Consider the following 16,480-nt stretch of genomic DNA (forward strand, 5'->3'; position numbering starts at 1 on the left):
GGCGCCATATTTGATGAGAAGAACAGCAGACCAATAATTAGCTTCTATTGTTCATTATCCCAATTTGTACATTTTTCAACTGTTATCTGCATCTTTGGAGGTTGGTTGCAAAAACACCCTGCAGTATTTTTGTATTCCAAGGCTGTATCCAATTTGGATATAGACTTGGTACAAAGATAATCCCCTCATTTTCTTTTAAAGTTAAGTGAGAGACACTTTAAAACTTGAAGATAGATTAATACTTTATTGTTTTGCGGTTCAGTGATCTTAGTTTCGATCGACCTTTGAATGAGTAATTGATATAGCATGGCACGGTCTCCAGTATAATAATTCGGTAACGCGTTATGTAAAAGAGTAGCAAATCAGTGTTTATGCACATCGTCAATCTGCAAAGCAAATCTTTGTATTCCTTTAAAGGTATTATAAATCTGATCGAAACTCACCTCCGATTTCCTGCCGGCATTCTCGCCCTGAATAGGTTTTGTTTCCTTGACACGAAAAAAAAAAAAACGAACAATTATGATGATTATAATTATCAATTTTTGAAAATAATAATTATGAAATATAGTTATTATAGTTGTAATCATAAACAACTTGTGGCTGATAGAGAAGGCATCGCTTTCTTTTGCCTATGTAAAAGTAGAATTATAACAACGCAAAAATGCAATTTATAGATAAAATATCTCCATTTAAAGCAGTTTTAATAATACTTTGTAAAGGCTAATTAACAATTATTCCATGAGCGCACGTTGGATATGAAATGGTAAATAGCCAACGAGGCGCGTAGCGCCGAGTTGGCTATAACCAGTCTCATATCCAACAAGCGCGAATGGAATAATTGTTTTATTAAATTCCTTTAAACTCCAAAAGTTTAGAAAGTACGAAATACGAGCGAAAAAAGCGTGCAAATCCGAGCGAAATCAAAAAAACTTGATGAGAACCGATGCGATGACCTTGTGGTCAGACAGACGCAGGCTCGTCACAAAAACATTTCTTACCTTTTCGCGTACTTCTAAACGTCGGAATTTAACCCAGCTGTCCAGAAAAACTTTTTTTTGCTTTCTTCAGAGAGAAATTTCGCTTTCCGGCGAAAAAACTTTTAGCTTGGAAACACTTAGATCAATCATTTACCATATAAGGTAAAACCAAGGTATATGAGCTGATAACCGAGATTGAGTGAACCAATCAGAGCACGAGAATTGCATTATCCCAGGTTGAGAATTTAATAATATGTGAGAATTGTATGGGTAGCAATTCTCAGGCTAAATGGATAATTCTGATTGACTGGTCTTACAGTACGGACAATTACCATGGAAACGGTCTCTTTCCTTACTTTTTCGCACTCCTGAGAAATTCAAGTTGAGCGAAAAACAAAAGGCTTTAAAAAAGCGGAATTTAATTTTTTCATCACAACAGTACTATGAGGGTCTCAATGTGGTTAAGCGTGTGGCGTGAAACGTCCAAAAAATTAACCCTGTGTCGTGAAAAAGGGAAAGTTTAACCGTGTGTCGTAAATTATTTTGTCCAGATAACCGTGTGGTTTGTAGCTTTTCCTAAGCTCTGAACAATTATTTGATGTAAAAATTAAGGGTGCACCGTGAAATCGCGAAATTTTTAACCGTGTGCCGTGTTTGCTACACCCCCATTGGGACCCTCTACTATTGTAGCAGGTGAAATTTGGTTTAACATGTAAAATATTACTGTTCAAAGTTCTCTGATGAAAGACATTCACTAAGAAGTGTCCGATTGCTTAAAGAAACGATGCCATGTGATAACATCTTTTGTACGGCCCTCACTACGCTGGGTCGGTATTGCCACGACCTCGGGCCAATATTCCCCGGTACGGTCCTCGCGCTTGGTTAGTAAGAGGTTAGTATTTTCAAAACCCAACCATGACTAATTTCAGAGGGCAGACAACTACGCCACAAACCTAGCCGACAAAGCAGGATGCCTCGTCTTCTTTGCAAACAGTGGGCTGGTGTATCGAATTCACGTCCCACTGAGTGAATTGAAGTCAGAGGGTTCTCACATCATGTCGTCCTTTACCAAGGAAACCAGGGAGTCCTAATGTTTGCGAATCATCCTTAATTGAGGCATCACTTTTCTCTGTTTCAAAACCCTGAGTCTATGTCTGGTCCGCCCAGAGTGTTTGATCCCTTGATCTCCAGGGCTTGAGCCCACCACCCGGTGGTTGCACACTAACCGCATGTAACCATAGACGATTGAAACTATGCTGGATTTAACTCGAACACGACCTTCCGCCGCCGCCGCCGTTCTTTTCCATGCTATAATAGGCTGATTTAGCAACAGAACGGGAACGTCAGTGGCGACGGCGTGCGCAGAAAAATCACCAATGAGAATTCAGAATAGAATAGACTCCACTCTTTTCTTCTCTATTGTAAATTCCCATTGGTAGTTTTGCTGCGCGCGACGTCGCCACTGACGTTCCCGTTCTGTTGCTAAATCATCCTAATAGGCGGTCACAGACTGCCCTCAACACCACAGAACCCACGTCCCCAAACTCTACCAGTTCTTTCTGTCAAATGAGCAAACTGGTCAGCGCACCCGCGCCGATGGATTATTAAAGCTTAATTAATCACTCACCAACATGGAGGCAGCTCGCACCATCAGACAGAAGAGAGCAGTTCGGAATCGTTTGATATGACAAGGTACCAAGCCTTCTTTCCAGCAACCTAAACTCCTTTGAGCACGTAGCAGCTTGCAACACTTCACAAGATTCTTTACATAATAACTGCGGGCTCGGGTTATTGCCAGTTTCACAAGGTGGAAAGAGGTTGTAGCAAAGAGCTTTCACTACTGAATCTTTGCAACTCGAGTGCGTGTACTCTCTTAATATTGAAGTAGCAAAGAGAACTCTTTCTTCGAGTTGCATTTGTGTTTTATTGTGAGGGATGAAGGTCCTGTTATCGCTCGAGATGTACTTTAAGCAAATTCTACCACGATAAGGTTCACAAGTTCCACTGTGAACGAAATTAAAAACGAGCGCGTTAGTACAACTTCATGGCGGTAAATGGTGTAATGCGCGCGTGAGAAAGACAATAAGTTTGTTGCTAGGCAACGGGAGAAAGGCCAACCCCGATAGAGTACCGAAGTTTGAATTGACGTCACAAAAAATTTATTTGTAAAATTATGGGATTTGGCGCCATTTTTAAATAGAGCGTCCTTAGAAAAGGGTCATTGCCAAAAATCACCTCTTAATTGTAATTCCCAGCCAAAATATAAACGATGAAAGTTTGATACTGCCCCATATAAATCTCTCTAATTTTGAGCTGGTTCCAAACTGAAGGAACCAGAACAAATTTTGAAGGGTTTGTATGGGATGCTATCAAACTTTGATCCCTTATATCTCCATCGGGGATTGCAATTCAGAGCTAATTTTGGGTATGAGGGCATCATTTAGGATCCTCTATAAGAACATGACATCATATCCCATAATTTCAAAAAAATTATATTTTTGTGACGTCATCACTTCGGCACTCTATCCAAATCAGAGTCCTAGGTTCGATTCAACTTTCGATCTCCTTAACACTGCTCGAACGCTGTATCCATTGGTCTACATCAGAATCACATGACCTTGAAGTGTATAACTTGCAACTGAACTCTTTTTCTTGGAACAAAGCTGGGAATTTTAGGACACCAAATTTATGCCCAAATATGGACAAAGATATGATCGATGCTGCACGCGCGGGAAAATGGGCGAGAAACATTACATTCAAAAAAGGACATTTTTAAACTCAAAAAAACCCCAGCTCTGAACTAGAGTCTGAAACGCTTCAACGTCATGGGCCTCTAGCTACATAAATTTTACACAATATTACAGTACGGTGGACAAAAAAAAACGTTGGACAACAAAAGAAAAAAATAGAGGAATTGAGATGTGTTATCAATAACGAGTCGGGGATACTCGGGAATAAATTCGATTTCTCCTGACCATAGTCGAACCTATACGACCTTCCGATTTCTCGTTCGGATACTCTGCGTCTAAACTATCTGAGACTGCTCGAAGCTACAAACGGCGTCAAAATTGTTGAGACACTCTTATCCTTTAGAGTCGATTTCAAGCTCGGCGGCGCAAATGGCCCCCTCCCCCGCACCCTCGGGACAATGTTGTGTTTTTCTGTTTTCTACGAGCCTTGTCGACAGCGGTACAACATTGATTAGGGTGGGGGAGGGAGGGGTATCCCGGGAACGTACTTTCTGGACAAAATTTTTTTGCAAACAATGAATGTGTCGTTGCCAGTGTGCTCTGTTGGCAACTGTCTCAACTAATTTTGTCGCCGATTGTAGCCATTAAGCTAAATTCAGCTGACAATCGTGCAGACAAGGTACGAACCAATCAGGGCCTAACATTGCCAGCGCGTAGGGACAAGCCCCAAGATCACCTCTCAGTTTTTTTTATTTTTTAGAAAATTCGCACTGAAGCAATAGGAAAGACGAAACTACACAGGCAAGGAAGTATTGAGTTCAACATGAGGAAAGACCCTTGTTTTCTTTCTAGAGCCAATCTTCATCTTCGTTTCCCTCTTCGCAGCACCGTCGGTTGCCGATGGGGTTTCGTAACCAGGGTTTCGTAACCAGGGTGGGCTTTGAGAACATAAATGGTGCAAAGCGTATGACGCTTTATCTTGTGATTGGCTAAGAAAATGACAGCACTTTCTTCAGAAACATAAGAATGGACCTAGTCAAATTTCATTTGAAAACGTACCAGGCTTAGTAAAATAAACGCTTAAACCCACATCCCTTTGAACCTGTGCTCCACTTTAAAACATGTTTTCGTATTTTTCGATTTCTTTTTTTCAGTTTTTCGTCACGTGGTATAATTTATCAAAATTCTCTCTGAAGGAAATATTGTATTATGTTTGCTTGCGAAATCTCTGCCCTTAAAAGTGAAAGATTTATAGTGGATGAAATTAGATTTTTAAAAAAGGAAAAAGATGTACTTACCCATTAGATACAGGACCCATTTTTCCTGAAATAGCTGAGAGAAAGCGTTAATAAGATGAGGCCCTAACATAACCAAGTTCTCTTTATCATTTTTCTTTTTTTTTTTTTTTTTCGAAAATAAAAATCAAAAAGGATTCTTACACGATTTAGAATTCAACCGGGTAGTCTAGCCATGCTGAGTCTATTTCTCATCAGATTTGTTAACTTTAAAGTGGTACTGTGATAAAAAAATCAAACTTTTTTTTCCTGTGGATTTCAAAACAAACGTTAACTAAACGCTAAGTAACCCAAGTTTAAACTCTTAATTTCAAAAAGACACTTGTTTATTTTAACTGGAATTTTCCAATTTAAGGACGGTGCTTACTAATTCAAAGGTATTTTTGTCCCGGTTTATGATTATATAGTAAATGTAGATCTTAACAAGTGGTATTGAAATAATAGAAAAAGAAAATTGGGGGTAACCACCAATTTTTCAAAGACAATTCATGAACAACATTTGCAAAAAGCTTTAAAATACAAAGCCGTGTATGGTGTTCTGTCTCAAATTGAGACTTAATTATCTCTGAAAAATGCATGGTTACTCCAAATTTTCTTTTTGGATACCAATAGCACTTACAGAGACCTACTTTCTCTGCATAATTTTAAACCGCGCGCAAAAATATTTCTGTATTGGTAAGCATAAACTATAGGAAATCTGAGTATCTCGAGATGCGCGGAACGTATGCGAAGTAACAATAGTAGGCGCAGTCCTTAATGGTCCGCCATTGCTAACTTTAAAATCTTGAGAGAACTGGATCGAGGCGAAAATGACGTTTAAGGCTCACGGCCTTAAGAATACAATGCGTTTGTACGTCACTGGATTAATATGCAGCACGGGAGTTTCGGGCTCTCAGATTTTTGTTTTTGCATACATAGTAAACTACGTTTACAAGCTGAAATTTTAAGCTAGTGAGAAAATAAATGGCGTCACTTCTCCCTATATCCAACCGTCCAGTCGGTCAGTTTTGAACGTAAGTAATGGCGGACCGTGAAATCCAAAACTTAACCATGGTTGTGTGATTTATCTTTATCGCGAACTTCAAAGGAACAATTGTGTGAAGACTCCAGATCGACGCAGTTATGAACCGGCGCTACTTATGCATAAACGAAGGAAATGCTAAAGAAAATTAAATCTTGAACAAAACTTGCGATCCATGGTCTCTGCGAAAGGGATGCAGTGTTATACCATCGGGTAGGTTTCACGTCGGACGAAAACAAAAGATCTCTCGCTGTGGCTCCGTTTCTTCGTCCAACAGCAGCGGGCCCTTTGCAGCTTAGTGGTCACATGGTACAAAAACCGCCATACTGGAAAGCCAATTGCCCACTGGGACATCTGTGTTCTAGATGTCTCAGTGCGCAATTTGCGTTCCAGTATTGCGGTTTTTGTACCATGTGATCACTAAGCTGCAAAGGGCCTATGGTATGTTACATCATTGTTATGTGTCTTCCTAGAGATTGGTTACAAACCATCTATTGGGCCATCATTCTCTATCTTTACTTCGAAGCCGTTCGCACTAATCCAATTCTTGGTTTTCACACGACGTCACGGCCACCATGTTGGAGTCCCCAAACAATGAAACGGCGGCCATGTTTGGAGTCCCGATCCAATCCCCCGGGAACTGAACTCTATTATTATGCAAACGTTTTCTTTAGTTTTCGTTGAAAAACATGGCTGTTGATCCCGTGAGTGAAAACCAAGAATTGTAGATGGTTTGCAACCAACGATTTCTTAAGACAAAGATAACAATGATGTAATGTACAATTGCAGGTGGACAAACAAAAGGAGCTGATGAGAGATCTTTTGTTTTCGTCCACCAACATGGCGGCGTGTGACGTAACGTGAAAACCACTTAAAGGATTATCTGCCCAGATTGAACAACGCGCAGCGAAATGCTAGAGAGAATGCAAAGTTAAATCTTGAAGTGACGTTTTCGTTGCTGTACTACCCATTTGACTTACGTTTCACTTCCACCCTTGCTTTTATGGAGTTCTCGTGTCCAAGATAATTCTTTGCCACACAGTGATAGTCTCCCGAGTCTCCCGGGATCGAGTCCCGTATCTTCAGCCTCAAGCCAGAGTTGTATGGCCTTATTTTGATTCGGTTGTCTGTAGTCACGGTAATGGTGCGGCCATTTTTCTTCCATTTTATACGCGGTTTGGGTTTACCCTTTGCAGCACAGACCAGAGACAATCCTTTTCCTTCCTTGATGCTTTTGCTCGTTGGATGTTCTGTAACAACTGGGGCAAAATCTACGGTTGAAATATTAGGATAGGTGCAAGTAGTTTGTCTGTGATGAGGTTCGAAGGAATCTACTTTTTCTTCTCTCCCACTCCGCTACCGCTTACCGTTTACTGCCCTTAAGTCCTTTTTTCGAATAAATAAACAAGTCCTCTCTTCTCACCCAAAACGCCTTACGTTAAAATATGATCCTCTAATTTAAAAAGGCTGGTGTATTGGCAAAGTAATTTTAATTGTTCATCTTGGTGCTTAAATCTTGCAGTTTGTAAGGCCGTGTTTATAAATACAAGTCCATCACCCGAGGACCGTACCTCACCAAAGTAAAATGAACTGGAAATGTGGAACCGTACCTTGCCTTGTGGCGCGAGAAAATGAGTTTAGCGCAATACTTAATACACTACATCTTTGAGGTTTGAATCAAGCTGCAAAGACAAACTTTTAAACTCGGTATTCTTTATTTAGAATAAATTGGTAGTTTTTATAATTAAACGTGAAATTAAACCCGGAACGTCCGGAGCATGCGCTAAACCTCACCATCTACTGCAAATAAATACTCTAAAATGTGGGTTTCTGATCGAGGTGGGCAGTGTGTAAAGCAGACGTAACCTCCTGATAGATTAGAATCAAGAACAACAAAAGCTAGGTTAGTGGACGTTGAATGCGGAAAATGAACTTGGAACCTACTCGTGGAAGGTGGCGGGTTGGCAGTCTCGTTCTTGAACTCGAAGGCTTCTCAGTTTTAGGATTATGTGTAATAGGATTCTAGATTTGTCAATGTTGTTAGTTGCCCTCGGAAGTGCTTTTTCAAATCCGTCAAAATCTTGTTTTCTCATCCGATTGCCCGAGCAAATCCTGGCTCCCTTCACAGCTGACACCGCTTTCCGGAAAATAGAATTTGAACTTGGAAGAGATTTTTTTTAAAAATAAACCGATAACCAGATGAGATTGCGCTTACCATTAGGATGTTTGGTCAAACCGTAAAACTACGCGAAGGTCCTCAAAAAGGGTGTGGACCTGACGAAACGCTGAAATGGTTTTAAATTCCTAGCTTAGAAGTATTTTGCTGAACGGGGTTCCGATGCCGTACAAGAATTGGAAGTACTCCACAATTTGAGCACGGAATGGGAGTAACTGCGAAATACCCGGCCACTATTGTGTTCTTGGAGAGGAATTGAACACTACCTGCAGTTTAGTCCGTGGAATGCACCCAACATAAGTGGTCAAAGAGGACCCTTTAGTGACAGGTTACGATGTGTTTACGTTTAAAGGAATAAATTGGTGCAACAACAGCAACAAATCGGCTTTAACATGACCTGCACTTCAAAGAAAAAGAATCGGAGACCACCAACTGCTTTCGTGCGCTTTTCACTTTGCATTCGAAGCGTAAGAAAAGTAAAGACGACAAACGCTAATTAAGAGGCACGACCTTCCATCTGTGCACTTGCCACTTGATCACCACTTGATCACCTCGGTACTTCATTACTTCAGTAATTCCTTTACAGGCTTAGCGAGAAAAAGGGCGAGAATTATTCTTGGGTTTCGGAGAAGATTTCCGAGTTTAAAAGGTACAGTGATTGGGGCGGAAGGTAACTTCCTGGATTTAAAACTAAACGGCTATAAGAGTTTGGCTTAAGTGAGTGAAAACACAGATTTTGGCCAATTTGTTCATTTTCACATCCCTTGGAATCATATCAGATTTGTTTAAAAATTGTAAGAGGCATTTTTCCGCTCTTCTTAATCCTCAAATCTGGACTAAGTCCAGAGTACTTCTTGAAAATAAGATCCGGGCTTAGTATGTACTAAGTAGATAATGACTCCATGTATATTAGACTAATAATGAATAATGCATTTTTCCGTTTGATCAAAGGTAGTTCGTGGAGGAACTACTGAAATTTATGCTGTGACACCCACAAGGTTTCCTTTTGAGTCAAGAGGTCTTGTGTGCATGATTGACAAAAAACAACTTGTTTTTAAGAAGAAAACATTGGTCGTAAGATCTTTCTGAACCTGTAACACCTCGATACTCTACACATTAAATAGGTGGAGCCCAATAAGTATGTCGGCGTGTATGAGAAATGATTACAACTCAAGATCTCTATAATTTCTTTGTCCTTGCTAATAAAAAACGCACTCAAAATATACTCCAGTATAAAATCTCTAAAATAACTAGTTTGAAAAGTAAGAGTGTCCTAAGTTCGTTCCCGCCGGAACATCTCAAGGAACTTTTATCAGGATCTTAGTGAAAAGAAAAGGCCCGGCAGCTTTGGCATTCAATGAGACGATGTATTAAGTTCATTTCCGAAGATCACAAGAAACCTCTTATCAGCATCTTGGCAAATAAAGGTGCGAAGAACAGGCAAAATACAGACCTCTTAAAGATTTAATTACGATCAATGGACTAAGTGTTATTTATCCACTTTGTTATTTCCATGGATTCAGTTGAGTCACTTAGATCTCAGCACACTCTAAGGTCGCAAATTCCAATGCACCGAAACAGCTATTTCCGCGGGATAAACAATCGTATCCCTCAGTTGGTGATGTCATTATCAAGAAGCTCAAAAGATGCGAAGGCGGTGTTGACCAGGGCTCGAAGACAACCATAATAACGTTGTCGGCCTCTCCGTTCGATACAAATTTGCAACACACTAAAATGAGCAACTTTCAGGTTCCATGGAAAAGATGAGCATCCGAAGGCGACATTTTTTTCCCGACGTTTCGATGGGTCCCAATTCAGTTCTTGGAAAGCTCATCCTTTGATTTAGGGAGAAACTCGTAGCGGAATATACATGAATAATGTCAGAAAAGTTTAAAAAGTGTATAGTTGTAACTTCAATGATGTTTTTGTGGAGGTTGGCGTCGTAGATCTTAGAATCCGTTTACACGGGTCCGGGCAAATTTTTGCACGGACAAAAACTTGCACGGTTCCACCTTACGTTCACACGGGACCGGTGGAACTGGACGAATTTTTGAACGGCTAAGCGTGCAAGTTTGAGACCTAAAGAAAGTAGGTCAACTCTTTGACCGGCACGGTTCCAATATGCGTACGGACTCATGAAAAAACCCGAACCGTGCAAGATTTTGCAGGGTTAGCGCGGTTAAGGGATGGAATCTACTGTTTCTGGTTGTAAGCAAAAATGTTGTCAGGTCGCAATTTGTGAAGTTACATTTCGATCTTTTTAAAATCAAATTTGACACAAAATACATTACCAAAAGCACAGATATGAGGAGACAAGCGATACCTGTCGGGCATCGCTATTTTAACCGGATTGGCTGGGTTACTGCAGAACACGTTGTTGCAAATGGGCATTGTCTCCAATCTTCATCGATCCAGGCAACGTACACATTTTAATTTCTTAGTGAGCATGTACAGCTTACAAAACAACCAGCCGTGGAAAAAGTCACCGACCAAGGGCCCGTTTCTCGAAAGACCGGAAAACTTTTCGGGCCCGAAAAGCTATTTGTGGAACTGCCATCCACTTCTTTTGGAAAGCTGATCTTTTAAGATGTTATAAGATAACAAGAAGCAGAATAACTGTGAAGTTTGACGACTTAAACCCTCTCTTTTCTTGATATACAGAGGGAGTTTTCACACTCAAAAACGGCCCGAAACCTTTCGGGAGTTCCAGAAAGGCGTGTTTGATTTGTCGCGTACTGCACTTAGCTACAATGTGATTGGCTAAAAGCATTAGTTTAACCAATCACAGCAGAGATGTAATTTGCACGGATCTATGTAAATGTAAATGTGTGCTTAGTTGACCGCTCCCTACAGGGGCTTTTCAGGATCAACCGGCTCGACGGGATCGGATCGAATGCATGTGAAGGGGCTGCACGTTTGCCGCCATACGATCCATGTGTGATCTCGGAGCACCGCAAACCCAGCCAGATGTAATTGACTGGGAGTCGATTTTGAGGAGGGAGGAAAACCGGAGTATCGGAGAAAACCCCATGGCGATCTCTAACAGAATTTGCACTGTTCCATGTAAACAGGCGGGCCAGGTACAGGATTCATCCTTGCAAAAATTCATCCGGACCCGTGTAAACGTAGCCTTATCCCCCCCGTGTATCGCTGGTTACTTTTTGCCAAAGGCAACACAAAATAAATAAATTAATTCATTAATTCATTAAAGTACCCTATTGGTCAACTGCCAAATGATATGTTAGTGTGCGAACCCATTAGGAGAAAACGTTTTTTTCCACGGAGTATTTTTGCATTGAAATGCACTGATTGACATTTTGCTGTTTCCTCTAACCGTTTCCAGGATTTTTTTTTGTTTTCAAAATAACACACGGTGCCTCTATGGAGTGGCTTGTGTCCTCATAAAACTGCTATCACTTGCCCTTTGGGCTTCGTGAATTCACGAGGTAAAACATTGTGGCTTGCTCAGCAGAGCGAACGCCTATTGTAAAAGGCTTAAGGTGGCTGAATACAGTTTTTCCTTGGTCAGTGGTATTCATTGAATTGGATCTTTGAAAACAACACAAATTTGGCAAGTGTGACCGAAAAGTTTTTTCTCCTTCTCGCGATAGTCTTGGAAATGCGGTGTAAATTCGCTTCCATTACGTTTTAAAGGGAAAAATATTTCCGAGGAACCCGGCAAAATGCTGCGCATGCGCATTGGCTTAAAACTTTGACACCAACAGCTTCTACCTGCTTTTCCAATTTTTTCGCGAACCCGTAATTTGATTTTGCTGAAATATGGAATTAAAATAGTCCCGACTGTAAGTCGTCTAAAAATATATAAAAAGTTAGAAATTTAACACAGAAATTTGGGGGAAACTGAAAACGTCTATGAACGAATTATGAAAAATCCGTCGACGTCTGTTGAATTTCTATGATAATAGCTGTTAATTTAAAGCTTCTTCATTTTCATTTTTTCTAAAGTAAGCAAATGCAGCAATAAAACTAATAAGTGAATTTTGCATAAGTGAGCGATAAGCATTCTTTGGCCTTGTTTTATTTTAGATGCGTTACCATGGTAACAGCTGCAAAGCACATTGACTGTCAAAAATATAAACTTTCTTTCTTTCTTTCTTTCTTTTTTTCACTTACTAATCAGTACCCAAGTTTGAGCTTTCAAGCAAAACTGCATAAATATGGTAGAAATGGAAGTAGTAGTGCTTAAAAACTGTGTTCAGTCTCCTTAATAGAAGTTTGTTTTAACTTCGATTAAGATCAAGAAAATGGCTTTCAGTTCTCTTGAAAGGTACCATTGTTTGCGGCAAACTGGTTACTGAGTGCACGTGGACCAGGTGAATCTTGCCACTTATATCGCCGTCGAAGATCTTTAAGGTATCCCATCAAGATTATTACAGTGGTTTAAATTACTAAGTTATTAAATCATTGAAAAAATATTAAGGCGGAACGCCTGGAGATTCATGTTCACTTCCTCTATACCAACTAAGCTTGTACATTTTTTTTGTAAAGATCATACTCACCGCTTTCATCACCGCCTTCACGGTTGGACTGCAGAAAAAATATGCAAGAAAATAGAGATTAATCTACATGAACTGAAATAAACGAACACTGCACCAAACAAATACAAACAATAAAACATGATTAAGCAAAACTCGATCGCTGTTACTTAATTCGGGGCGGGATGAAAATATTGTTGAGTGCCTGGTATCAACAAATCTCTGCCTACATTCTACTTCATCTCCTCCTCCCCAATTGACTGAAAACAGTTCCTTCAAGTAAAACCTCAATCACAACACACAAGTCACAAAGCTGGAATCCTATAGAGGGCAATCTATGACTAATTTGGATAGAGATGGCGTAGGAATAGATATACAAAATTCTTCCAAATGTTTCAGTCAGAGTGGCTTTCATAAATTCGTCGATGTTATCAAGTTAAACCTTAGAGCAATTTTAGTGCATAAGTCGTTGACTGAATACTTTTGCCGTTTCTCTAGGCGCTGCGAATCTTTCCATGTGTTGTTGACAGAACTTTGGCGTCATTTGCAGTTAAACTGAGCCTAGCTGTCAAATATCATCAACATTATCATCTTCGTCACGTACGTTATTCCAAGAAGCTAAAACGCTTCATAGGACGTTAAAATTCGAATACGATTTGCAAAGTAAATACTATGAAATGTGGGTTTTTATCCAAGAAAGAATAATTGAATTCAGTGGGTGCTGCAGAAAGGCTCTATTAGATCCATTACATTCATGCTGTTAAGTTAGTTGATAATGACGCACGAATCAGTAATTTAGACGGGCTTTGGGCCTCTTTCACTATATTAGAACAAGTTCATTAGACAGAAGATTCTTGCACAGAGCCTTTACGATTTCCCTTGATCATGAAATACCTAGACAGTTAGCAAATTTAGCCACAAAAAATTCAAATAATGTGGAAGACTTCTTTTTCGGACATATGCAGCCTACAACAAAAGGACTCATCGGTGAGATCTTCATTCTAAAAATGGCGAAGCTATTTGCACAATCGCACAATAAAAATATAGGATTATTTAGAGAAAGTACAAGTGGTGATTCATCGAAACACAGTCATGTTTCATGTTTCGGATAATTTTTCGATTTGAAATAGGAAGAACAACCACTTTGTCTTTCAAGTTTAAGCGTAGCGCTGAAAGCTGAAATACGAGAAGACGCTGCGAACTAAATCATCTGTAAACATCTGAAAATAGAATAAAAGTTTTGTTTTAGAAGTTAAAACAAAGTTGCATGCAATGCAGAAGTTCGCGTTTGCTTTGATGAAGGAAATGGTTGGAACGGAAGTTTCGATTGTCTTCGGGTTGGGCTGCAACAATCAAATAAGGCGAACGCATAGCCTCCTTCTACCAAAATTTTTGGGACTTCGATAATCTTCTAGAAACGTGTAGAGCAACATGAAATGAGTAAGGTGTTTGTAAGTTAAATATTATTTCGCCAACTCTCAAAACAGGTTGAGAGAATAGTGGTCTGATTTTTTTTTGTTTGTGTAAATTCAGCAAAAGGCTTCGTCTTCCTTTTCAAATATTGTTTTAAAGACTCTTGCGAAGCAAACACAATCAGTTCGAGAAACAAGGTGATACTACGCCAAAATTTGTGCTTTGACCTTTTAGAAGATTTTTCGAAGGCTTTTAGAAGTCTATTTAAGGAAAACGAGTTAGACTGCTTAATTAAGTCGACTTCTTAACAGCAATGATCTTTCACCTAAAAATAACCGTTTCATTCCTTCACCACTAAAGTCATGTTTTTCAAATTATCACCTCTAGGCGCCCGCATTTAAATCGAGCTCACAAGTAACCAAAGAGTCCCAGATGGTCAATTCTCATTCTCAATGGTAGAGGCATGTTCTCCCGAGAATTTAAAAAAATATATAGCACCCTGCTTTAAAATCATCTCTCTCTTGCGCAAGGACCACACTTTTTTGCACTTTTTGCTTTGCAGTGTGAAAATAGCCTTTAGGCTTGCGACGAACGAAAAAGATACTGGGCGGTATTGACCATTTACGATTCTTTGGGATCCTATCGTTAGTGATCCTATATTGTCTGAATTACTTTTATAGGCATCGAAACTGTGATCAGTCAGTTCTGCCGGATTAGTTCGGGTGTTATATTCTACCCAGGTACTAGTTTCTGGCAGGCAAGGCCAGCTGAAAATCGTCCTAGATGCCGCTAAAACTGAAACCGTGGACTCGAACGGTGGGACATTATAAATTCTAGCAAACCAGATGACATTTTATTCGCTTAGCAAAGCTATGAAAGTCATCAGTGAATGATACAGGCAAAGCAGTAAAGCAGTGGAAAGACCACTCGCCTAACGAATGAGACTCGCCGGGATCGGGACGGGATCGTTTCCCGTGCTCCATGTCGGATGTGGGTTGAATTTCTTGGTTCTCTACTCTGCTTCAAAGGGGTTTTTTTTTCCTCTGGGTAATTCGGTTTCCCTGTTTCATAAACAAACAACTGTGTGAAAATCCTCTTAAAAAATGTTAGTTGTATTTGGAATAAAGAGATCTCGAAAAACCAGCTAAGACCACTCAAGCAGTTTTAAAATTGAACTCGGCCGAGACTAAGAGCATTGTGTCAATTCTCTGAATCAAGAGAGAGCTTCCGCTGTAGACTCCATTATTTGAAAGAACAGCCTTGCTTGCTTCCTTACTGGCGCCAATTTGGATCCCATTTTTGGACAAAAACAACTCAGTTCAAACAACAATCAAATGGGCGTCGAAGAATAATCCAAACAAAGCACTGCTCTCCTTCAGTTTAAACTTCCTAAGGAAATCGATTATAGATGTTCTTTTGAAAATAGGATTAGCATTAAGCAAACCGAAACGAATATCTTTAAAGTCACAAATTAAATGAGATAAAGGCACGAATTGCGAATTAGCAGATAAGCCTGTGCCACAAGAGGGTATCATTGCACTGAAAGCTTATACGTCTCACTGGTCCTTAACGGTTTGAATTCAGGGGCCACTTTTAAGCGACCCGCCTAGTTGCCTTTATTAAACTTGAATTTAACTTAAATCATGGAGAGAAGTTCATATTTAGACTCGACCCTTGATGTAGGGGAAATTGAACCAACAAGATTGTTTTGCTAAAGCGAGAGTATGCTTATTTCCTCTGTTAATTTGATTTAGTGATAAATTGAAACAACAGGAAATCAGTAAAAATTCTCATGTAAGAAATATTGTGGTTATTTCCTGTTTTTGCAGGTCGGAGATATGTGCAGACAGTATCCATTGAGAGCAGGATTTGAACTCACACTGACATACATCAGTTCGTAGGGACATATTAAGGTGGAAAATACCCTTTATACTGTTGAGCTCACAAATTATCAGTGATATGAAGGACAGATGCACACAACAATCATAAAAAAATTGATTGAACAAATGAACAATAAGCAAATCGAAATTTATAAGGAAAGCCGGGAGACAACATCGATATATTTTAATAATTTTTACAACTTCGTCAGTTGGTAATTTAGATATTTTTTCGACTTTTCCTTTCTGAAACTTCTAGCCTTGTCTTCCTCTCTCTCTCAGTGTCACTAAGAAAAAGGCTCAAAGCTCTCGAAATTCCAAGTAAAGTGATTGCATACTTTTGCAACAGGAGTACTAGCCTTATGACATATAAATTTGCTTTACTGTATTATCTTGCTTTCACCCCAGGCCACTCCTTTGTGATGTGATCGAGGATATAGTTTTCCTTTTAGACTTAAATATATTCTTGGCTAACCTGTGACAAGATTCTCACAATAACCGAGGTTTACAATGACGTCAGTAAGATAAGGGCTTC

The 16,480-nt window shown here is 39.7% G+C and overlaps 1 protein-coding gene across 2 annotated transcripts in view; it reads right to left on the reverse strand.

Moving 5' to 3' along the window:
- Window positions 1–16,480, reverse strand: part of LOC137973135 (uncharacterized) — a 52,761-nt gene that overhangs the window by 12,500 nt on the left and 23,781 nt on the right. For both annotated transcript variants that reach the window (XM_068819878.1, XM_068819879.1), the window contains exons 3-7: window positions 12,680–12,707; window positions 6,964–7,254; window positions 4,966–4,999; window positions 2,605–2,981; window positions 444–488 (exon numbers count right to left, since the gene is read on the reverse strand). In XM_068819878.1, the coding sequence (XP_068675979.1) occupies window positions 444–488; window positions 2,605–2,981; window positions 4,966–4,999; window positions 6,964–7,254; window positions 12,680–12,707 (775 nt within the window). The remainder of the gene's footprint in view (window positions 1–443; window positions 489–2,604; window positions 2,982–4,965; window positions 5,000–6,963; window positions 7,255–12,679; window positions 12,708–16,480) is intronic.

The sequence above is a fragment of the Montipora foliosa genome, chromosome 10 (assembly GCF_036669935.1).
Source record: "Montipora foliosa isolate CH-2021 chromosome 10, ASM3666993v2, whole genome shotgun sequence".
NCBI classification, from domain to species: domain Eukaryota; kingdom Metazoa; phylum Cnidaria; class Anthozoa; order Scleractinia; family Acroporidae; genus Montipora; species Montipora foliosa.